Genomic DNA, 24,726 nt, shown 5'->3' on the forward strand with positions numbered 1-24,726 from the left:
GTAAGTGCAACAACGTGCTTGTTGGTGGGACAATACTCAGCAGTCACCGTGAGGTTCAAAGAAAGAGTCTAAACACTAAAAACCCTTAAATTTGACATTTTATTTCGTTGCAGAAGAAAATCCAACATAGGCCTCATTATGTTATGCATCTTTAATTATAAAAATAAGCAAAGAAAATAACTTGCATCTTTCTCATTACTATGATATGTTTCAAATAACCTTTATATGAACACACTGAGCTTTAAAAATGTAATTTAAACAATAAATAATGACATATACCAGATATGCTCACTGTTTATTCCAGTACTCAGCAAAAAAAAAAAAAACAAAAAAACCCAAACTCTCCCCCTCCTAAGTATCTTTAAATTATAAATACATAATGCAAATTTATAATGGCACAAAACATCTAAAGTGCAAACAAATCACAATGAGAATCATGCAAACATTTCTAGAGAAGCCCCTCCCCGCCCCCAAGAGAAATCATTTTGCAATGAAGATTAAAAAAATAAAGCATTAGAGATTAAATAAACCGTGAAATAACTGGACTTAATATTGAGACTCATTCCCCATCCCCGGGGGGATCTCTCTCCCCTAAGCCAAACCATCTAAAACCAACCATCCTTCCCAGTGGATGGGAAGCATCTTGCCCATCTCCATGTCCACCTCCTTGGGTTTTAGACGACCAGCTTAGGTTAGACGGCAAAAGTTAGGCAAGGTGAACCCCAGGCCTTTTGATTTCATGGATTGTGATCTTGCAGCTTCAGCATTGGATAAAAAAAAGTGACATATTAAAGCAGCTCAAAAGTCTCATGATGTAGTTGAGGCTCTCTCTCCGACACGGGGCATCCAGTGAGTGCCCAGCAGCAGCGCCGGGGTGGAGAGGCAGCCTTTTTGGTTCACATGGGTGATGGTTACCCACGATACCAGAGCAAATTGAATCGGGGGGAATTATTTTCTCTGTCATCTTCCCACTCGTATTAAGGGGATGACAAGTTTAAATTCCTACTGGAAAGAGAAAGTTCATTATCACAGCCCCAGAAAGACAGGGTTCAGGGTATTCTAACCCAAAGTTGATCTAAATCAACTTTATAAACCTTCTTTGGGGTTTCAGAGCAACGGATGCACAGAGCAACAGAGGAGCCACTCGTTGTCGCAACGGGAAGTGGTGGCTGCTCAGTGAGCTCTGTGGGTCCCCATGGGAGACCTTGGCAACCCAACCCAAGGGCTGTTGCACACAACCTTGAGCTGGGTCATCCAAACCATTGTTGGACGCTGCCTCAAGCCAGGTGAAGACCTTTCTGAAGCTCTTCCCCAAAATAACAACATCCACTTGGTGCACAAACCCTACTTAGTCATCTCTGTCTCCTAAGGGCGCAGCGCGAGCCAAAGGGCGCGTGATCACGTAAGCACAGCTCTGGGATCAGTCCCCAGGCATCAGACAAACTTTTAGGGTCAGGATATTCACGGAGCCTTTGGTTTTCACCTTGCAGAACTTCTTTGTGTTGGACTCTATAGACCTGACTGCAATTTAAGAACGAGCAATATTGCATCTCGCTTGCCCTGGACGGCACGGTTCAGAGTATTAAAAATAAGAAAGAAAATAACAACCCTCTACCGTCAGCAACATTTTTTGCTGCTTACAATTTTATGACAGCACTTTTGGGCTACATTTAATGAAGACAGCAATATTAGAAATGCTGCCACTGCATCTGGTTTCAATATATTAGCAGCAAGTTATTGTTTAAAGGCTTTGTGGTTTAAAAAAAAAAAAGAAAAAAAAGAGTTATATTGCTTTAGATTTTGAAAAAGAAAAATAGATCCCTCCTTTCTCAGCTCTTTAGTTGAGCAAGAGGCATCCACTCTGCAAACGGACTCTAGGAGGATAGATTTGGAGCGTGGAACTGGCCTCGTTGATCGCGTGCCTCGATGTGGCTTTATTTGGCTCAACGAAGCCGAGCTGGGCTACTGTGCAGAGCGCAGCTACCGCAGCACGACCTGCTGCTCCACTCCTGTCCCCAGAGCCTGCCCCAGAGGTGGATGGGAGGAAAGGCAGAGCTGAGAGCATCGTTACATGTGGCCTCTTCAAGGCACGCACATCGCTTTACTCGTGAGAGAATTTAAGGAGATTTTTCCTGCCTTGCTCCAGAAATCAGCTTTCTGAAGGCATTTTTACCCTGTGGCAGCTGAGATCCCAAAGCAGCTCTTTGTCAGCCATCTGAGAGCTCTCCAGAAGCAGCAGTCGTGCCTCGGGTAGGCCCACGTCTCTCACGGCAGTGCTGTGGAGATCGGACTGGCCAGCCTGAACTCTTTCCTTTATTCTTTCTAACTATGAGAATCATGGAATGGTTTGAGTTGGAAGGGACCTTAAAGCCCATCCGGTTCCAACACTCTGCCATGGGCAGGGACACCTCCCACTGGATCAGGTTGCTCAAAGCCTCATCCAACTTGGTTTTGAATACCTCGTAGAAGAGAGGCTTGTTTCTGGCCCTGTCTTAATAATTTCTATCCTAACCATCATCTCTCTTCCATTGTAAAAAGGCCACAGAGTAGAATGTGAACTCTTGAATACGACAGAGATATTGTTTCCAGGAAAAAAAAATGAAATAGCTAACTTACAAAACTAAGTTTATGCAATAAAGTTATTATATTCTGCTCCTTTTAAGCAGACTTCGGTGGAATTTATGTACAGTACATGACAGATCTTTAAAACTATTTATACCACAGTTAGAGCAAGACCTTTAATACTCTAGTCTTAAGACAGGGTTTGTTTTTGTTAGATTTCATTTAAAGCTTTAGACAATTAAATACAGTACATAGATGTTAGCTTTTAAATACAACGCAGGATTACGCAACCTTCTGACTAGCTTCAACCATAGACTGGCACCTCTTTTCATCATTTCCGTAGTACAAAATGTTCCTTTCCTGATTTGGTGTGTGTCGGGGTGGTTGTTTTAACTCACTTTGCACCGTGGTGCCAGCTTACGGTAACTAGACTCCCCTCCAGCTAGCGGGTTTGGTAAATTGACGGGTTAACGGAGCTGTATTGGAAGGATTAGGACTGTATGACACTAAGAGACCAGGAATATGACATTCATATTCGTCCATGGCCAGCACAGATTCATAACACGAATTCCATTGACATCGTTAGGATGTGCAATAGTTATTAGTGCATCTATCGTCGCCTACCAGCTTAATACAAGAGAGAATGAGCTATTCTCCTCGGTGCCAAATCTTCAGACCTCAACGGTGTTAGCGCTACAGTACGTTTCGCGTTTGGTGTCTGAAGGCCTGACTACTGTAAGGTTCTATTTAAGACTAAGATCATTTGGGGTATCTTTTTGTGGGGAAGAAAAGAGGTGGAGACGTTTTGACGGCGGGAAAGCTGAGACACTGAACACAGACCCATGCAAAAGTGTTTTGTTCGAGAGGAATAGAAAATATTAATGACTAAATCTAAAACCGGTTCCTAGGTGTTATTAAAACTAGCTACAGTACACTTGGTTTGGGTGCATTACTCTTCTAGAAGAGAGACTTCAGCTTTGGTAGTGCTTAGCATCCCTTACACACCCATGGTCGCTCCCCCCATGACATTATGAGCTTTCAGCCGAGCTACGCTTCGCGTGGGCTGGGATGGAACCCTCACCTCGGAGGTTCCTGAAGTAGAGTTTTAGCTTCTGTGGCTCGGAGATCCGCCTCCTGGTGAAGTCGGCACGCGGGTGGCCTTGGGCGCAGTGATCTGTCTGCAGCAGGTGGAAAAGGCTTGCCATGTTGGGCCCAATCTTCTCCATCAAGCTGTCCTTGATGGTGCTGACAGTCTCTTCATCGCACTCCAACAAGCTTCTCACCAGCTTGTTGTAATACCTGCACGAGAGTTACCACCCGTTATCCCAAAGCATCTCCCAGCAAGACAAAAGAAACAAATAAAGGGCTGAACTCAAGTCAGGAGACCGGTTCAAGGGATAAAAACTATGAGGATCGGAATTTCTAAGTTATTCAGGGTATGACTGAAAGTGATTTATCACAGTGCACAATGTAGATACTTTCACTGCACTTAACAAATGCTGAGGCTCTGGCGATGCTGTGCCCATGACGTTGGAAAGGAACACAACTCATCAAACACAATCCATTTAATTGTCCTAAGTGAGCAGCTGCTCCAGCTCTGAAAGGTAAGGCTGTAAGATCATGGTGTTACACCGGTGGATCGGAAAGAAAGCGGGAGCAAGGAGCTAAGTTGATGCAGGGATTGGCAAAATTGTGTGTTGTACTCTCTGCTAAACAAGTAAAGTTCCCAGAGCTTTACAATGAAAAATAATTGCATAGAATCGTGGAAAGGTTTGTGTTGGAAGGGACCTCAAAGTCCATCCAGTTCCACCCCCTGCCATGGACAGGGACACCTCCCACTGGATCAGGGGCTCCAAGCCCCATCCAACCTGGCCTGGAACCCCTCCAGGGATGGGGCAGCCACCACTGCTCTGGGAAACCTGGGCCAGGGCCTCACCGCCCACACAGCAAAACATTTCCCCCTAAGATCTCATCTCAATCTCCCCTCTTTCAGCTGAAAACCATTCTCCCTCATCCTATCCCTGCCCTCCCTGATCAAGAGCCCCTCCCCAGCTTTTCTGCAGCCCCTTTGAGTATTGGAAATGCTGCATCTTTCTAAGAGACTTATAACGCTCATCGCCAGGCAGGATAACAAACCACTGAGCCACTACAGTGCTTCCCAGGAACGCATCCATCCCTGTGGCACCGTTCCCGTTCATCACTCTCCTTTCCCCTCCATGCACAGCCTTTACCACAGCACCAGAAGTAGGAGAAGCGAGCTCAGAGTCCGGCAGATGCCTGCACTCCCTGGGGACAGATCTTTAGGACATCAGTTGTCACTTCCAACAAGCTGACCATGCATAGTCTGGAATCCTCAACGTAAGAAGGACATGGAGCTGTTGGAACGGGTCCAGAGGAGGCTACAAGGATGATCCGAGGGCTGGAGCACCTCCCGTATGAGGACAGGCTGAGAGAGGTAGGCTTATTCAGCCTGGAGAAGAGAAGGCTCAGAAGAGACCTTAGCGTGACCTTCCAGTACCTGAAGGGGCTTCAAGAAAGCTGCAATGGGTACAAACTGGAGAGGGGCAGGTTTAGACTGGACATTAGGAAGAACTTCTTCACCATGAGAGTGTTGAGGCCCTGGAACAGGTTGCCCAGGGAAGTTGCGGCTGCTCCATCCCTGGAGGTGTTCAAGGCCAGGTTGGATGGGGCTCGGAGCCCCTGATCCAGTGGGATGTCCCTGCCCATGGCAGGGGGGTTGGAATGAGATGATCTTTAAGGCCCCTTCCAACCCAAATTATTCTATGATTCTACGATTAAATGACAAGTGAGGCGCTTCTGTCTTCTTTCCAGCCTGCGGCTGCGTTTTCTCCTTTCAGCAGCCTTGAGTACACGTTCTTTGCTCAAGGAGGGAGCCAGGAATTTGTGCTGATCTGTTTCCCCGGCACTGCTTGAGCCGAGTGGAGAACTGTGCTCAAAGAAACCATCCTCCACGGGACTCAGGCAGGGTCAGAGCAGCCCTGTGTGCACCCCCGGCTTGGGCAGGGAGAGAAAAGCTGGCAAAGAGGGACCTCACTGTCCAAGAGAACATCTTAGGCAGAGAAAGTTGGGACGAGAGGAGTGGTCCTGTACTTGCTGGGCTACTTCTGCCTGAAAGGACACCAGGGAACTTATTTTAAGCCGTTAAGGTCACCGTGATATTTTTCCACGGGAGCAGAGAAGAGAATAACCTGCAGGTGGAGGAGGGGAAGGAAGAGGGAAATGAGAGTCTACATTCAAACTCCTTTCCTAACTCTCAGCTCTGGCCTTTAGAGCAGCCAGGGGAGGTCAGGTGAGGTTAAAATTTCTGCTGCACTTGATGTACAAAAGGACCAGGCTTTGGCACGGCGGAGCACAAGTCCACAGTGCTAATATGAAGGTCTGAAGCGTGCACGGCGGTTGATGACGAATACATCTGTGCGAGCCGTGCATCCAGCTTCAATCAGTTCCAGCCTGAAGAGGACAGGAGGAAGGGATCCTACCTACCTTCCTCTGCTGTGCTGCCTACGCCTCCTTCACACAAAGACAGCTTGGTGGTTGCCATAGCTGGAGCTGCAATCAAACAACTCGCTGGTGCCTTTCGGTAGCTAAAGTGCAAGCAAAGGCAACGAGGTTTTCCTTTCCTCCTTCTCCTGCCATCAGATTAAATCACAGGAAGATGCTATGACCTTTAACTACTTCCCCTCGGTGTCCCAGGCCAACTGGCACATTCTTATTCTGTGGCTATGTTGGGACAGGGGCTGGGAAAGCAGGATGCTTTAGGAGACCTCAATGTAAACTATTAGCTGGGAAATCCTGCTGCTTTTGTTACTCAACATGTCATAATATCCTTTGGCTTCAACAAGGGTTGGCGGCTGAGGGTGGGAGGAGTTCCCTTCGCTTGGGAGACTGCGGCTCCGGTTCAGGCTCGGTCCTCTGGAGAGGAACATCTCCAGCACGTAGAACACCGCAGCTGCTGTCACCGCATCCTCCCTCTCTCAAGTGTCCACAAATCCCACCTTCAGTCCTACAACCCAACTAAGGGCTGTTTAACTCTATGATCCATCGCATTGACCTGAACCGCTCCCCCAGACTCGACAACACTCGTGCCGCAGTGCTGCCTGCTCCTCATCCCAGACCCCAGGAGAACGTTCAAGCAAACCTCTTCCAAATTTGCAAAAAGAGGGGAAAGGAATTATCCACAAGGATAATTTTCACCTTCTCATAAGTAGGAATTTCTGGATATAACATCTAGAACAATTTTCTCTAATCAAGTTATGCTGATTGGAGATGCCACACCTCTATATCACTTGCACACTCGTCCTAGGATAAGTCTGGAGGTTTAAGATCATAGAATTATAGAATAGTTAGGGTTGGAAGGGACCTTAAAGATCATCTTGTTCCAACCCCCTTGCCATGGGAAGGGTCATCCCACTAAATCAGATCAAGCCAAACAGCCACCCCAGAGGAGCTGTAGCATTCGCCGCAGCCAGCCAACATGTTAAATTGCAGCTTGGTCTGTTTGCACTCAAATTCTAGAGCATATTTACTCAAACTATTCAAAAGGATCCCTTTGATCCCAATCACAAGACTCGGCACTGATTGTTCCAGGATTTAGAGGAAGAAATCCCTGCCCTTGCAGCATGACTGCGCAGACTGCAGTAGCTCCCTGAAGCCTCTCTCTGTCCCTTGTCCTTGGAGGATGAGGACAGGGCAGTTCTGTGCTCAGATAAAGGCACCGGAGAGCAGTGTGACGTGCCTGTTTCTGCATTCAGCTTTTGCTATCGAGAAGGAACAAGGGTGAACACGACTGTAAAAGAGACCGCTAAGAACAGCAGCCTGTCCCTAGAAATATGAACTACAGGATCACGGCAGAAGGTGGTCACAGAGGAGCCTGTTTGCTGGTTCCCTTTAAGCCTTCTTGGTTCTTCGTGAGAAGTCAAAGGGAGAGATCTCAATTGCTGCGTGCCATAAACCCCAAAAAGAGGATGGGTGCAGCCTGAAGAAATGAATGAACCTGCACGAGGTTGGGAGGCTCTGAAGCGCTCACCACGCCACAGATGCTCTACTAATCAAACTGGTTTGGTATTTAAAAGCTCTGCTTGCCGTTATACGGCATTCAGACTGAAAGAACTAACATTTAAACACGCTCCAGGCTTTGAAGCACATCTAATTAATGTTATGATTCTCCCCCGGAGATGTTTATATTTACCAAAAGGAGAATCAGAAGAATGCTGGTAAAACTTAACAAGGATTTGAAAAGGCAGAGAACATTAAGCTATATTACGGCTTGTAAGAAGCTGGTCAACTTGGTTCCTCTAATTTCTTTCTCTATGCCTCACATTTTTGCATTTAATGCACTTGAGCTGAGGAAAGCTCCACGTACCGGTTTGAGAACTGATTCGGAAGCTGGACGACCTCCGTGATGGCTTCAGGATTTCGCTTGGCGATGCCGCACATGTCCAGCTTGCTGTAGCACTCCTCTTGCACTTCGGAGATCATTCTTTGGAAAGTGGAGCACCTCCGGATGGCGAGGAACACCTTGGACGTGACCCCATTTGCAATGCATTTCAAGCTTTCTTTCACAAAAGCTTTTCCCTGCAAACAGAAGCAAAACCTTATATTGCAACGCATTTCCTAGGAAGGGACGTATTAACAGATACTCCGCTGTGGCTGGTGGCTATTAATTACCCTCGCTGCAATTATAAACCTGCTGGAGATCCCTTACCAAGCACGGCAGGGACTTGAACCCTAAATGCTCGCAATTATTGCAGAGTTACTTTCACAGCGGTTTAAATTGAGAATCACACAGTCCTTGGAGAGCAGGGAGTTCCTGTTCCCAAGAGATTTAGGCAATGGAAGTCTTTGCCTGCACAGACTGAGCCCTGCCAGCACCAAAGATGGGCCAATTCTGCATCCAGGAGGGGACAGCTTGCTGCGTACCAGCGATTTAATGCATCTGGTTGCCCAACCCTCAGGATGCTTGAAGAGCTTTTAAGTTCATCCTTGGGAATGAGGGGTGTGTGCATGTTTTGGGAAGAAAGAATGAAGGAAAAGGGCCCTCTGCAGCACCAGAGCCCTCTGATATTCTCTTATTTATTCTGCTGTAAGAGACTGCAGCTCCAGAGAGGCTCATCTGGCCATGCGTTCCCAAGCCTGAAGACTTCCAACTCAAATCCCAGCCCTGTGCCAGGTCACACAGGCAGACTGACTTTGTTAGAAGAACGTTTCTATTTCCTCCTGAAGAGGAAACTTTCCTCTCCGCCCCATAAACTGCTCCTTGCCAAGTCCTCACACACAACATACGCTATGTGGAAAATGTACCGGAGAAAATAGCCCTGAAGGATGCGTTTGTAGCCAAAAACCAAAAGCATGTTTCAGAGGAAGGGCTGCAAGAAAAGAAAGGTTAAGCCTGCACAGACCCCATCTCAATGAGGATGGAGAAATTAAGGCATCCACTCAAAAAAGCATTTAATCACATGCTTTAGTGTCGCAGGACTTGTAAGAGCACTTTATTGAACGGGGGCATGAAAAGAGAGTTCTAACGGTGAGGTATTATTCTTGTGCCCTTTATACTTGTACCGTACCTGAGTGTCAAATTTAGCAGCACTGTACAGGAAGGATTTGCAGATGTCGTACATGCCATCTGTGTCACACGTGGAGTTCTCCAGGCAGGCGAAGGCCCCACAGCCCACCTGGAGGGCACTGTTCAGGCAGCGAACCACCTCTGCTGCGGAGAGAGGAACAGGCACAGCATTATACACGCATGGCTCGCCGATGCCTTAAAGCCCTTCTCCAGCACAAAGTCATGCTCAACTGCAGTCAAGCAGTAGCCTTACTGCTTTTGAGGAGAGTTAAGGAAGAGAGGCCAAAGGGAGTTATTAACTGAAGTCATAGAATCATAGGATGGATTGGGTCGGAAGAGACCTTAAAGATCATCCAGTTCCACCCCCTCCGCCATGGACTTCCTTCCACTGGATCAGGTTGCTCCCATCCAACCTGGCCTTGAGATCACCAGCAAACCAAGGAAGAGAAACTGCAACGCCCCAAACGTTCAGTCGGTGGCATACAGATTAAAAGAGAGGCAATATCTGATAGACGGGGACTTACAGTTCCATCCCAACCTGATTCTGACTGCATGCACTGACAGCTTTATTCAGAGCTGCTCTAACGAAGGCAGAAGTAATGAGGAGGTGTCTACGAAGAACCTGATTTAGTGGGATGTCCCTGCCCACTGCGAGGGGGTTGGAAGTGGATGATCTTTAAGGTCTCTTCCAATCCAAACTATTCTATGATTCTAAGAGCACTGGGTGGCGAGATCTTCTCCACCAGAGAGCAGCTTGGCAGCACCTGGCTCCCAAACCTCATTTGAGACTAAGACCAAAGTGATGGTGATTTACAATCAGCTGGCGTGAAATTGGTCCTCATTGTGAGGAAGCGCTGGCTTTGCCAACGTCGGAGCTCTCTGGGCTTTTCTGAAAAGCATAAAGTATCCAGAAATAAGATTTTAGTTTGCGCCTTGATGGTCAGAACTACAAAGGACTTGGATGAGCATCTTGGTCCTAAACAATAAGCTGGTACCCAAGAAAGATCAGATTGCTGAAGATTTGCAAAGAGAAGGCGCATTTGGGCAGAGAAAGTTAAGGGAATGGAGCTGACCACCTATAATTCCGATTATTGAGGCAGTAGTTAGTCTGAGCAGGCTGGTATCTGTCTCATCCCATCTTTTTTTAGTGCAGATACTAGGCATTTTAACAATGAATCAGCAGTATTGCCACATGATTGCCCTGAAATTAGTCAGGATTAACCTTTTTTGGTAAGCTGAACATCTGTCCCCTTATGTGGCTGCGCAAGGCATATTCATTACTTTTGCAGATCAGGTTACAAGACATTCTTTAGGAAGAAATGCAAACCCAGTGTCTCCCAGCGAGATCTTAGGTGTGGGAAAAGTGAGGATTTGCATTTAGGGGAAGAGAGCACACCTTATTAGGAGAGAAACTGTAGCCTTAAGATGTATCTGTACAACCAAGCTCCTTATAGAAAAGAGGAGGAAAGAAGATATGAACAAAATTAACCCCTCCTGCTTTCCCCAAAGGGAGAAATATTCGGTAAGATCACCCTCTCCCCATCGCCCAAGTCATTCCCATCATGTTTCCACAGGTTCAAATGATAACTTTGCTTTCAGCAGACTTAGGATGCATTAAGCTTTTATTGTTTTAGGCACGGTGCAATAGTGAGCCCCTATGTTTCTATAGCAACCAAATACAAAAGGAAATTGTGCAAACACCCTAGGATAATGCTGCAGAGCCTTGCGGATCTAAAATAAGACATTTGCTAATGAGCTCCAAATTAGAGCTCTAATATCTTTCCAGTAGACTAGAAGACAGCTTTTTAATTCCCATTGTTCAAGACAATGTGTCCAAGTTATCTCAGCATCTCTAGTGCACAAAGTGGAGGCATCCATTGTAAAAGCAAGTTTGCTAAATGTCACAATCGCATTTTTTACGGTACCATCTGACTCGACAGCAATCAGGGTTTGAAAATAAAACGCTAGCAGTGGACAGTTTCTAGGTTACTGCATTCTTCAAAGTCGCATCTCTCTCCCCCTCTTTGAATAGGCAGATGTGTGGCAGAACAATAGTTCCATCAAATTTCCACGGATTTTTATCAACTTCCGAAAAAGCAAGGAATTTCCCACCAAAGTCTGAGTGCAGCTGGAGAAGGGAGAAGGATACATGCAAGCAGGGAAGGGGGAAAAAGTACAGGGAACTCAGGGGGGAGGAGGAGAGAGAATGGATTGCATCCTGCAAGCAGATCACACACCGGTTCCCTGCCCCAGCTCCTGGAAGGAGAAGGTTTCTTCTCCAGCTCTGCACCAATATCAGCCTCTTAAATTCATATTTGTTCCTACCAGCCGTTAAGTTTATAAGGAAAAAAAAAAAAAACCAAACCAAAATAGAAGAGAGAGAGGTAAAAAAAAAAAATAAAAAAAGAGAATAAAAAGAATTAATCAGCAGTAAGAGATCTGAAACAGTTTAATACATCAGGGCTTAAGCTCCAAGCCCTCCTTGCTGGGTGTTACCTGAGTTCTGGGCTGCGACCCTGGGTTTCCTGGGGCTCACAGAGTCATTCTGTTCAGCTTCATAGGATGCAGACGCCCTGATCACCAGCAGCAGGAGAAAACCAGACTTTAGGAGCATTCTCTGACAAGTTTCCGCTAAGTGTGGGCTTTTTTTTTTGGGTGGTGTTGGTTCTTTTTTTTTTTTTTGGTCTATGTGTCTCTCTCTCTCTCTCTCTCTCTTCTTCCACTTCGGCTTGAGCAAAGATGTGGATCTGGATACGCGCTCCCAGGGAGAGAGAAAGGAGTCTGCTGAGGCTTAGGGAGGTGCTGCAGCCTGGGTTCTGCCTGGCCCCTCTGGCTCCTTCTCACTGGGGGACCAGGAGCAGAGCTGAGGGCTTTTATAGCCGCCCTTATCGGTCCCCCTGCGGGCTGCCGAGCCAATCGGGAAACGCTGGGCAGAGCCAATGGCAGAGTGGACTCATTCAAGCCCCAGAAAACTGCAACTTCACAGGAAGAATATTTTCCAGCCAATTAAAAGTACCTGCCAAACAACAAGCAACCCAAAAGTTCATCTTTGGGAAAGAGAAGGGAGGGGGGGGTGCCCTTCCTATGAGCTCAAGGAAATGACAGAGCAGCCCTATACCTTCCCCCACCCCTCAAAAATCACCTGCCCTTTAGGGAAAGGTGTTTTCCCACTGGTTTAGCTCTTCCATCAGGGTTGTAGCAGGTTGGAAGAAGGGATGGGGCATTTCTCTATGGCTTATTCAATGGGGGCTGGCATGTAGAAGGTGAATTCTGCCCCCCAGGAAGGCAGGGAGGACGTACCTGCGTGCGTGCGGATGGGAGGCATCGCCTCTTGGCTGCCAAAGCACGTGTGCACACCGCTGAACCCGGGTACAAACACCCTACACCTCACGTAGGCACATGCAAATCCCCTCTTGGTGCTAAAACCTCACTCCTCGTACACCGCAGTCCTTATCTTCCCCTCACTTGCACAATTCCATTAATAAAATCACCCGTTCATACCTCCGACTTCGGTGGAATCTCGCTTTTATTGCTTCCCAGCAAAGCTAAGAAATGATTTTTTTAGGTGTTTGGTGGCTTTCTTCCCCCACTCCTAAATTCAATCTTGTTTTTCAGATTTCATAACTGGAGGAGGCACCCTAATGCTTGATTTAATCTTCATTTTAATAGGCACATAATGAGGATTAACACACTAGAGAACTGATTATCCTGTATACCAGAGACAATTTAAGGCTCTGAGTATTTAAGGGATGAAAGTATCAGCTGTAGCATTAAGCCTGCGAGCTGAAAGGAAATCGGGAAGGTGCACGGAGAAGGAAGATTTATAGATAAAAAGTTACAAGTTCCTGCAGCTTAGAATAAGTCAAAAGATTTAGATATCGGATATTACTGATCCGAGAGGAGATAGCTTATTTTGGATGTGGAGCGTGTTTGATCCTCTCTCAGCTATCCCCACGGTCTTTTCCACTGAAGGAAATATACTCTCATCTTTGATGCCAGGCAAGAAAATACAGCTCGAATCGATCCATACCGAGGTTCCGTGGTTGTACAGTTCCACTAATCTCATTTAAGTGGAGGTGCAAAAACTCCTCGTCCTGTGGGCATTCATTCAGGGTTACGGGCGGCTAAATTTAAAAGTCAATAAGGAAGCAATTTCAAGAAAAACAGAAGTAGCTTCTTCCTTAGTGGAGCTGCAGAAGCAGTGCCGGCTGCTTTTGCTCGTTCCTGTCTCTTTTTTTGCAGAGGTTTGACAGCTCGGACCGTGACAACGGCTCCTCTCCCCCATCCCTGAGCACCTTTTGCTTCACTGACAGCTCAGTTTGGGCTGCCAAGACCAGGTTGGTCTAACTTGGTGTCAGCTTCCATTGGAATAGGAACAGGAGCAAGGTTGTGCTCCTGCCTTGGGGTCAAAATAACAGCTGTGCCAGATGTTCCAAGAACAGTCAAAAAAGCATTGAAAAAGAAGGGTTTCGGGTTTCGTCTCAGTTCTGTGACGCTGAGCCAATTTCATTAAAGGGAAAATCAAAAAAAAAAAGCAGCAGCAGCCCGGCAAAAGCGCTGTGGTTTCTCGACTTAATCGGACCAGTCCAGTTTGCAAGTGAGAATAATCCCATAGGGGTTGATTCTGATTAAATCAAAAGCAACTCTGGCATCGACTTCAATGGGGGATGAATCACCGCTCTATCTAAGTCCTGTTTGGAGGGGAAGCATTGCATTTTCCACAAAATTGAATTTCAAACTCCAAGCCCGATTTCTCCACCCCTTCCCCCCCGCAAGATGAACATTCCTACTTGTCTTTTTTAATGTTTCTATCTGAACTGAAGTCGTTTGCAAAACAAAACAGGTTGTCCTGGCGCTCTGAGCACGTATACATCCTGGTTGGAGTCCAAGTGGAAGGAAAAATTAGTAGCAAGGAGTTCCTATAGATACTAAAATCCTTTCAGCACGTTCTCTCTTTCTCATCTCATTATTCCAGGACTCATTAGCTTCTTTAGAGACATATTTAGTATGATGCATATATTTAAAGCAAACAATTTTAATCACAGCATTGTAGAATCATAGAACGATTTGGGTTGGAAGGGACTTTAAAGCCCATCCAGTCCCACCCCCTGCGATGGGCAGGGACACCTCCCACTGGATCAGGGGCTCCAAGCCCCATCCAACCTGGCCTTGAACCCCTCCAGGGATGGGGCAGACACAACTTCAATAGCAATAACAGGAGATGAAGATGAGGTTCAGTTTGGGAATGGGCACAATACAGCACAGTCCACTGGATTAGGACACAAAGCCAGGTTGGATGGGGGTTTGAGCAACCAGATCCAGTGAGAGGTGGTGTCCCTGCCCATGGCAGGGGGTAGAACTGGATGGGCTTTAAGGTCTCTTCTAGCAGGTTGCCCAGAGAAATCATGGATGTCCCATCCCTGGAGGTGTTCAAGGCCAGGTCGGATGGGGCTTTGAGCAACCAGATCCAGTGGGACGTGTCCCTGCCCATGGCAGGGGTGGAACTGGATGGGCTTTGAGGTGTCTTCCAACTCAAACCATTCTATGATAGGACACGTGCAAACATTATAATACCAGAAAAACCTTATAAAGTCTCCCGAAAGACCTCGTGAAGACAATACCTTTATTACTGCTTTAAGGAAGTGGGAAAATGAATCCAGGAGGGAAGGACCCATCCCCAGTTGCTGTCAAATTAGGCAGGAGACTAGTACAAGAGACATTAGAGTCTCCAGAAGAGAGATGCATTTGTTGTTTCACACACTGAAGGCAACAAAATCTGCAAAATCCTCCTGTAACTTCCATTCTGCACTTGCTAGATGAAGGCAGAGGAGTTTGACTTCTCTCCTGGACTCAACTTTTAAAGGGAAAAAGAATGAAGCGGTGCAGGAATGGTTAGAGTGTTCAAAGCTCGGTGGTTTGCCTATTCCATGGTCATGTCTTCAAGACCTCTACTAGGAGGACACAAGGATGCCCACTACAGGATAAGATTCACTAAAGGTCTCTCTTCCTCCTTTTCTCAGTTAAGAGTTGGTGTGGGCTCTAGAAATCTCACCGGAAGAGAAAAAAATCCTAAACAATAACCCCCTCAGAGAAGTTCCACTATTCGATACTAAAGAGTCGCATAACCTGCTGGAAGAATTTTCTTCATAGCTTCCCTACAGGTTAAATTCTATCCTGAAGTAGAAGGATTTGTTTCCTGCCTGAGTCACGCCAAGGAAAAGAGAAAGGCACTGTTAGCCCTGAGTGAAGCATCCCCTTCTTTCCATTTCCATTCGAGACCTCCTGTTAAATTGAATCTATTGTAGCACTGCCAGTCTGTTCCCAAGGTGGCAGGAATTTTGTCTAACCTCGAGAAGAAATATAGGTGAAAAGGAAAGAAGAAAGAGGAGAACCCAAAGCCGATATCCCTGGGCTTTGTGTTCAGCTGCTCCCTGGCTGGAAGCTCTGTGAGGGCTGTGGCCCCCCCCAACCATTGTGTAATTTGATCCCTGCCCACCTTTCGGCCCCCTCTTCCCCAGCACAGGACCCCTCCATTTGCTCCGTTCCAGAGGGACGTGAGCAACTGCATCACCTCGGGAGTTAGCAACGCTCCGCTGGTTCGGCCCTGCACGTCTGCTCCTTCCAAGCAACCCAACCTCCTCTTACGCCGCCTCTCGCCGCGGCGACACTTTGGCACACACGTCCGCAGCCACCCCACCCTTTCCTCGCGGCTCGCCTGGTTAAGACGCCGCAGTTAACTCTGTTAACGTGATACGAGTCTTATGAGGAGCAGCTGAGGGACCTGGGGTTGTTTAGCTTGGAGAAGAAGAGGCTGAGGGGAGACCTCATCGCTCTCCTCAGCTCCTGGAAAGGAGGTGATGGTGAGGTGGATGTTGGGCTCTTCTCCCAAGTACCAAGCAGTAGGACAAGAGGAAATGGCCTCAAGTTGCGCCAGGGGAGGTTTAGATTGGATATTAAGAAAAATGTCTTTCCTGAGAGAGTGAACCAAGCTGCCCAACGCAGTGGTGGAGCCTCCATCTCTGGAGGGGTTCAAAGAATATGTAGATGTGGCACTTCAGGACATGGTTTAGTCGGCACGGTGATATTGTGTTAATGGTTGGACTTGATGACATTATAGTTCTTCCCCAACCTTAACGATTCTACGATTCTATTGTAAAGGGTGATTGGAAAGGGCCACCATGAATCAGCATCGCGGGGACAGGTTTGGCTTAGACAGAGTGAAGGGCAGAGCACGTTCCCCCCTCACCGCAACTTTAAGGTGTGTTGAACCTCATGCGCAACGTTGAAAGGCTCAAACCTGCGCTGTCTCGAGGCCTTGAGAGCCCGCCAGCTGCCTGCGCACATCTCGCCGGACCAGATCCTCAGCAGGTGTACATTAGTATAACCGCCGGATTCAATCTTAGCCCTTCATCTACGCCATTATCCCGATGCGTCACTACACGCTGTCTGGATGCAATTCCCCATCAGAGAGTTATAAACCAGGAGTAGCTTCAATTACCCTGACAGTATAAAAGCAAAGCAAGGGAGAGGCTAAGCAGAACCTTTTAATTTGCTTAGCCCAAATGAATAACCCCGGCTGCACCACTGCAAGTGATGTCAGAACTTGTTCCAAAAGGCAGGATACGACTCAAGAGTTACCTGGGTGTCTGCCCCAACAAAGCCACTTGGATCTGTCTACGGGGTTTGGCCTTCGCTCCATATACCTGGCAACGAGGAGAACAAAACACCGATCAAAATCTTCTCATTAAACAAAGGGATTTAATATCTCTGGTTTATATGCAAAATGCCAGAATGGGTCTAATTGCATCGTGACCGCTGTATGTTTAATGCTTGATATAAGGCTGTGTTTGAGTTAATCGGAAACAGAAACGAAGGCAAGTTAAAGGTCTTCTCGTATTACTGTACTACATGATTTATTCACTTCGTACAATTTGATTTTTTAATAAAAGTAATTATGCATTTTAGTACATTTCTGCTGGGATTGTTCTGTATCTTGTAAATGCAAGGCATGATGAAAAGTGGTTACTAATAATAACCCGGTATTACGTGTAATCCTATGCTCTAAATCCTGACTGCCTGTTTCAACGGGGTTTTGATTAAAACCAAATGTGCAGCACATCTCAGATACATAAAGAACTTTCAGCACTCAATTCCTGGTACCTTGGCCTGATTCAGGCAGTGCGAACGCTCCTTTGTGGATGGCGAAACAGTCCTTTAAAGGCATCGCTGTGGCAGGCTGACAGCTTTACTCCACTCTAACCAAACACGGATATCGCTGCCTCGGAGTGGATTTATACCTGAAAAACAGAGTTAGAGGTTTTTTTAATCCTTCTATTCCAGCAGGTAGAGGTGCCAGTTGCAGTCTCAACACTAAAGCAGGAGCCCAGTGGAGTTACAGGTGCAGGATACAGCCCACGGAGGTGAGTAAGTTGTGTTTCCACATAGCAGTGGGCTTTGGAAGGTTATCCCATGTCACGCCAATGTGGAAGGCGTTTTGGAGGATGCACGTGGAGACCCAACGCCAGGTTTTGCACACAGAGCAATTCCCCTGAAGTAAAAACAATGGGAGTGCAAAGATGCTCTGACGAAGAGAGGAAGGAAGACCCCCAAGATTTTCGAGTGGTCGCACACCCACCGCATCTATTTTCCACCCAGGTGGTGGGATCCAAGATCCCCAATTTTCACAGCAGCAAGACTTAATCCCCAACGTGATTTTGAGGGGTAGAACTTTACTCAGGGATTCCCCATCTACTCCGACCGCAGCCGTCTTTGCCACCGAGGCTGCCCCCTCCCACACTTGGAATACTTCCCTCCCCCTTCTCCAGAGCCTGATGACACCAGCAAATATCTAAATAGTTTCTTGCAAAGGCTTGCCTTAACCAGAAAGAGGATCTCTCATTAAAGCAGAAAATTAAACACTTCAGAACAAAGATATTGGCACATTAATATGGAGATTCTGCCTTCCCCCCCCCCAACCTTTTCATCAAAATGCATTAGGCCTTCATGTGCAATTTGCATTGGAAAGCGTAGGAGCCACATAGCATTAACAGCTGTGAAATTGGTGTCATTCTTAAAGGTTAAAATAAGCCCAGCTATTCTCTAAAGCTGCCAAGCATTTCTTTGCAAGATCTATGGCCAGAGCCTTCTTCACGAATCATGAATTTGCTTTTTTTTTTGATGGGGGGGGGCAGGGTGTGTGTGTGCTGTGGAAGGAGCCTTGGGAAGATCTTTCCCTTGTTTACAGGCAGGCAAGAGCATTCCCGGCTCAGGCTCTTGCAGGGTGACCTCAGCACTAGGTGGGAAATAAGGCAAGCAGGAATCAAGCGGCAATATGTATTTCGACTCGCACAGCAGCTCTTGAAAGAAAATAAAGGGAATGATATGGCAGCCTCCTCGCTCTTCTCTCGAAACTTTTCTAGCCAATAGTTACTGGAATTTGTTTTGCAAGAGTGTAATTTTCTATTTTTCTTTTTATTACCGTAACAAGTCACAAAGCCTAAAGTTGGTTCATTAAATATTCTGGTTACCGCACTGACAAGAGCATTTAACATGAGAATCATTCTTTCCTTGTGATTTTTCAGAAGCTGCAAAGATTATTCTCATGGAAAAACCGTTAATGGCCAAGGGCAATAACACAGTGCCGTGTTAGATAAGGGGAGCAAAGCAAGTAAAGTATAATTCAAAACATATAAAGGCAAATGGGAAAGCTCTCCTGGGGTTTATGGCCTCTGATCTTTGTGCCAAAGGTTGACTTGCAGAAAACGCAACTCCAGAACTGCAGAGACTGAAGGTCCCTTGAAATCATTGTCCCAGTAGATATTGGTCTAGTCAAAGTACAGGACACTGGATGCTTCTTGTGCCATCCCTGCTCTGAAATACCCACACGCAAGACCTGTTTGTCACAGCAGAAACATTTAGTGGCCTTCCAGTACCCGAAAGGACGAACAAGAAAGCTGTGGAGGGACTTTTTACAAGGGCATGGAGTGACAGGACAAGGGGAAATGGCTTTAAGTTGGAAGAGGGAAGATTTAGATTAAACTTTAGGAAGAAATTCTTCATGTTGAGGGTGGGGAGGCCCTGGCCCAGGTTACCCAGAGAAGAAGTGGCTGTCCCATCCCTGGAGGTGTTCAAGGCCAGGTTGAATGGGGCTTGGAGCCCCTGATCCAGTGAGAGGTGCCCCTGCCCATGGAGGGGGGTTGGAACCAGATGGGCTTTGTGGTCTCCTCCAACCCAAACCATTCCATGATTCTAAATGAACACCGAGTATTTTTAGAAGGATAAAACCAGGGAAATTGTCCATATTTTTGGTGAGGACCCACAGCCGTTCTTCTCCTTTTAGGGATCCTGGTAAAAACCACTGGCTCAGCAATGAATCATAGAATGGTTTGGGTTGGAAGGGACCTTAAAACCCATCCAGTTCCAACATCACTGCCATGGGCAGGAACAGCTCCCAGCAGATTAGGTTGCTCATAAAATGGTCTCTGAAGAAAAGATACACTCCATATCCTCACTCACCATGATCTTAACACAATGATTATGCTTCAGTGCCCTTGGAAACTTCACAATTTAGTATTTACTCTGTTAATAGGAGGGAAAGGCAGTACCACACATTTATTCCCTCTTCGAGCCTGCACAGGAAGTAACGATGCTACTCCCTCTGCTGTGTCCCACCTCCACCAAGTTCTACTTGCCATGCAAGATCACAGGGGTGTCCATCGCAGGGGCCGAGGGTAGCATCACCTCCAGTTCAGCTGGGAGGTTAAATCCAAGTAGAAACAGGCTTCGAACAGCTTGTTCCCAACCCTGCTCTGCCTGCTGCTCTCCCCGGCGCATGCTATCCTCCCCATCTGCTGCTTTGGATGTTAAACCCTGAGCATTGCTAACTAAGTTAGGCTGGGAAGAGTTGCATGTATTGTCTGGCTGAAGTTCACTGCGGGTTGGCCTCCAAGGGAGGCGATGATTAACTCGCCAACATGGTTTGGGCAGTGAGCAAGGCTGGGTTTTGTAGAGAAGAAGAGTCAGCGTCTCCGATCCTCCGCCTGCTGCCTCCTTCAGCAGGTTCAGCTCGAACGGCGTGTCTCCTCGCTACACCTCACACCTACTGTTGAAAACGGGCAGGAAAAAGAAGCAGAGAGCTCTGAATAATTAATTCCAGTTTCCAAGATGATTTCTCCCCACCCTTCCTCCCCTCAACCTCCTTTTTTTTTTGATCAAATCTGAACTTAAAATAGAAGAGGAAAAGGGCTTGTATAAATATCTGACAGCTGCTCCAAGCGTTCTCGCTAACACAGAGAACGGCAGAACAGCAAAGAATCAGCTCGTTTAGCTTAGTCCGAAGACCCGTTCAGGCCCATTTATTAGGAAAAGAGGCAGGAGAAAGTGTTATCAAAGGCAAGTGATGTCTAGGGATGCAAGTGAAAGAAACTGGGATTAAGGAAATGAAATAAATGAAAGGGAAACAGAGACGGGACATCAGGGCTGACAGTGAAGGAACTAATCTCAGGCTGCCCCTGCCTCAGGAGTCTTTGTGTATTTGCTGTGGGAAACATCACCTCTACTCATTTCATGGAATCAGAATGGTTTGACTCAGAAGACACCTCAAAGCCCATCCAGTTCCAACCTCTGCCATGGGTAGGGACACCTCCCACTGGATCAGGGGCTCCAGGCTCCATCCAACCTGGCCTGGAACCCCTCCAGGGATGGGGCAGCCACCACTGCTCTGGGCAACCTGGGCCAGGGCCTCCCCACCCTCACAGGAAAATATTTCTTCCTCAGATCTCATCTCAATCTCCTCTCTTGCAGCTGAAAACCATTCACCCTCATCCTATCTCTGCCCACCCTGATCAAGAGCTCCTCTCCAGCTTACTTGGAGCCCCTTCAGGACTGGAAGCTGCTCTTACATCTCCCTGAAGCCTTCTCTTCTCCAGGCTGAACAACCCCAACTCTCTCAGCCTGTCCTCCTATGGAAGCTCCTCCATTCCTCAGATCATCTGAATCTCCTCTGGACTCGCTCCAACAGCTCCACGTTCTTCATGTGCTGAGGACTCCAGAACTGGATGCAGTGCTCCAGGTGAGAACTGTTTCCTAACTGGGGAATATGCAGTAATACCAAAGAGAGAGAACCATAGACTGGTTTGGGTTGGTAGGGACATTTACAGGTCATCTAGTCCACCCACCCCGCGGTGAGCAGGGACATTTTCAGCCAGATTACGTTACTCCAATGTCTACGTTTTTAAAACAAGGTTTTGCCTTCTTCATGCCATTCACTAAAAGCGAGGGGAAAGCAGATTTTAGAGAGCAGAGTTTCAAACATCCGTATGATGTCGGAGTTAATCGGTGGGTTGTAGAGACCTTGCAACGGTGCAGGGAGAAGAGGTGGGATAGCAGCAACAATCACAGCATCCAAACCCTCCATTTCGTTCACTTTTCAGCAGCTCCCTCTGAACCAGCTATGGGAAAATAGAGACATCACTAAACGGGACAATCAATTTTCACGGAAGATAACAGCCTGGCGGGCAACGTGTTATCTTCTGAAGGAACAATCCCTTTGTAGTCCTAAATTAAGATTTGTCTTCCAGATTGCTGTTGCATCAGATGGAAACTCAAACCAGAGCAGCCACAAATTGATTGTCTTTTCTAATTGTCACTTATCTGGTGTACAGCCGTACAAATAAGCATCTTAAAGGCCTTATGTGAACTGGGAATTTGCCCCAGTTCAAGCCAGTACAGTGAAAGATTTGGCTGGAGATTTCTAGTTTACATCTCCCAGCACAGCAGCTTTGTCCGTCACAAACACCTAATCACCAAGGGTATTTTTTCTGGGAAACTCCACTGTTTTAGCTCACAGTTTGCATTTTAACTAGCACAAAGGAGGTCTTTTATCCCCATGGAAGCGTTGGGAACCTGATCCAGAGACTTTAAGACCTGATCCACAAGCGCATGGCCAATATCAAGAAACTAGCATCTCAGATCATAAAAGAAAACTCAGGACTTTGGTCCTGCTCTGCTTGTCGGCAAGTCAGGGTAATGCCCGCAATCCTCCTTTCCAGATTAGCAGGTTTGATCTTGCATGCTTTTCATCCAAAAATTTAAGATTGGGCTTTACATAAAACAAAAAACTACCAGAAAGCAAAAAATAAAACCCACCCCCCTCCAAATCACTAAGTGAACTAAAACCCAATGAAGTTTATGAAGCATGCTATGGTTTGCAAATCCATCCTTGGGAGTTTTAGCTTGATTTAACAATGTGACATTTCATAGAATCATAGAACATTTCTACGAAGACACTGTGTACGCATGGGTGTGGGCACGTTTCTGACCACTTTAATTCTCTGGGCACCTTCAGCTGCCTGAACACCTTGGGGTTCCTCCTCAACAAGTGGTTAGAAAGTTGGTAGAAGACAACCTGAAACCACTCCGCTCAAACCCTACAGCATCTGAACATCATCACTTGATACCAGAGACCCCACCAGGGGAGCAGGGGGGGGAAATGTAAGATAGTCCGGTTGTGGGAAAAGCTTGGATCGCAATTAACAATTGCCCACAAGACATGAAACTGTGGGAAACCAGGCTTTGTTAATCCCTGCACTCAAGGAAATACTTATTCGTACCCTGAGGAAGGGGCCCGTTTCCTGCCAGCTGCCTTCCCACTGCAGGGACCCCGGTGGATGTCTCCAGCCAGCGTTGCTCAGGACCTCCGGATGTATCATGGCAGCATCCATCCCCTCACTGATCTCTCATTTAAGATCTAAATTTTAAAGATGTGACCGGACAAGCTACACAAGTAATTGGAAGCTCAATATCTTTTGATATTTAAGACAATGCCTGCAAAAAAAATGGAAACCAACCTGTGTCATTCAGAAAGATGGGCTGGAAGGCCGGATCGATTTTACCATCACTCTTATCCTCAGCCTTCTACATTTCGGCTGATTTCATAGAACCATCAAATGCCCTGAGTTGTAAGGGACTCACAAGGATCATCGAGTCCAACTCCTGTCCCTGCACAGGATGACCTCAACACTCACAAGGTGTGAGAGGATGTTGCCCAAATGCTTCTTGAATATTGTCGGCTTGGCACAGTGATTGTTTCCCTGAGAGCTCTTCCAGTGCTCCACCACGCTCTGGGGGAAGAACCTTTTCCTAGTGTCCAACCTAACCCTCGCCTGGTGCATCTTCCTGCCACTCAGAAAATCCCACTCTTCCCCCCTGTCTTTTATCACAGTAACCACACTTTTGATCCAGTGGCTTTGAAATCTCAGCCCTTGCCACGTGCTCAGCCAGGGAACTCCTGATGGGTCTACAGGACAATCCGGCTGGTGGCCAGTCAACACTAGATCAGGACATTCACTCCACTGTCACTGCCATAAAAGCAACTGAATATCTAATCCAAAGAACTTACCAAAGCTCTGAAAAGCTTTCAACAATCTTATACCAGGAAGGTCCTGATTTCTCAGCTGAGATTTTCTCTTCTTATGGAGAACTTCTTATGGTATATGAGGGGTAACTGCAGGTAATATTACGAGGGGTTTCAGAGCTAGGCTGAAAGCCTCCTGCTTACCAGATATGGTTCATGAGAAAGAAAAGGGCCTGGAATAACAAGTGGAAATTGCTTAGACCTTTTCCAAAGATCACAAGGCAAGAAGTATGGTCTACCTTGGAAACGTTCGCCATGGATTCAGGGTAGCAAAGACCTCCTAAAGCTGTAAGATGAAGGCTAGCTTATTAACAACGTTGGCTAAAAGAGGTATCGGTGCAACAACGCGAAACAAAAGCCCATGTCAAAGCAGGTGAATTTCTTTCTCTGGGGTAAGCATGCTTTTGGGGCTATGCCTGAAGCAACAGCGTGGCCCAAAGTAGTGAACAATAGTGGGGGGAGGTAGGGAAATCAAGGCAGGAAGCTTTTGAGAATGCTCTCATTCTAAAAATAGGCTGGAGTTTTGGCTATTTTAGTGTACAATGCCACCAGGCAGCCAGCTCACACAGCAAAATCTGCAAACTCATTCCCTTCACACCAGCTCTGAGCTTCAGTGTGGCTTCCGGGAATAAAAGTGCAAATTTGGGCAAGGATGCAAAGAATGCAGGGTTGCTCAGCTACTCTGGTTATGAGAAGCAATGAAAGGCCCTAACAGAGACACAGAATCCCATCTAAATATATATAGAGAAGCTGAGAATAGCCTGCAACAGCCCTGCTCCAAAACCCACTCCAAGCTCTTGGAAAGCCTCTCTGGCTTCAGCAGGCTTTGGGTCATGCCCCGTCCATACCGAAGGGCATGTTAAATTGGGTTTACAATAGCCCTTTTCCATCGGAGCTGCCCAACGGGCAGGCAACGCCTTTAGGAACCTACTGACTTTTCAGCGGCTACAAGAATAAAATTACAATTTGGAACCGAAATCGCCTCTGCAACTGTGATGGAGACCAGAGCTATTTAGGGATTAGATTAACACAGAGACTTTATGAAGCATCAGCTGTATGGCCGCTGTGAGTGAATCAGCAGGCTGGTAGCCTGGGGACCAACTGTTAATTGAAAAAGGGGGGCGGGGGGAAGGAAGGCTGGAGTTTCATACCTAACGGTTAAATACGT

The 24,726-nt window shown here is 46.8% G+C and overlaps 1 protein-coding gene across 2 annotated transcripts; it reads right to left on the minus strand.

Annotated features, from left to right (window-relative positions):
* Nucleotides 1–86: 86 nt before the first annotated feature.
* STC1 (stanniocalcin 1) lies at nt 87–11,998 on the minus strand. 2 transcript variants are annotated; one of them, XM_054049727.1, is made up of 4 exons: nt 11,642–11,998; nt 9,147–9,286; nt 7,946–8,157; nt 87–3,861 (listed from the first exon to the last, which is right to left on the minus strand). In XM_054049727.1, the coding sequence occupies exons 1-4, from the start codon at nt 11,757–11,759 to the stop codon at nt 3,591–3,593; spliced, it is 741 nt and encodes a 246-aa protein (XP_053905702.1). In that variant the 5' UTR covers nt 11,760–11,998; the 3' UTR covers nt 87–3,590. The 2 variants fall into 2 exon arrangements, with proteins under 2 accessions (XP_053905702.1, XP_009569734.1); XM_009571439.2 differs by having other exon boundaries at nt 9,147–9,289.
* Nucleotides 11,999–24,726: the final 12,728 nt, after the last annotated feature.

This window comes from Cuculus canorus, chromosome 26, assembly GCF_017976375.1.
Source record: "Cuculus canorus isolate bCucCan1 chromosome 26, bCucCan1.pri, whole genome shotgun sequence".
Lineage (NCBI taxonomy): Eukaryota > Metazoa > Chordata > Aves > Cuculiformes > Cuculidae > Cuculus > Cuculus canorus.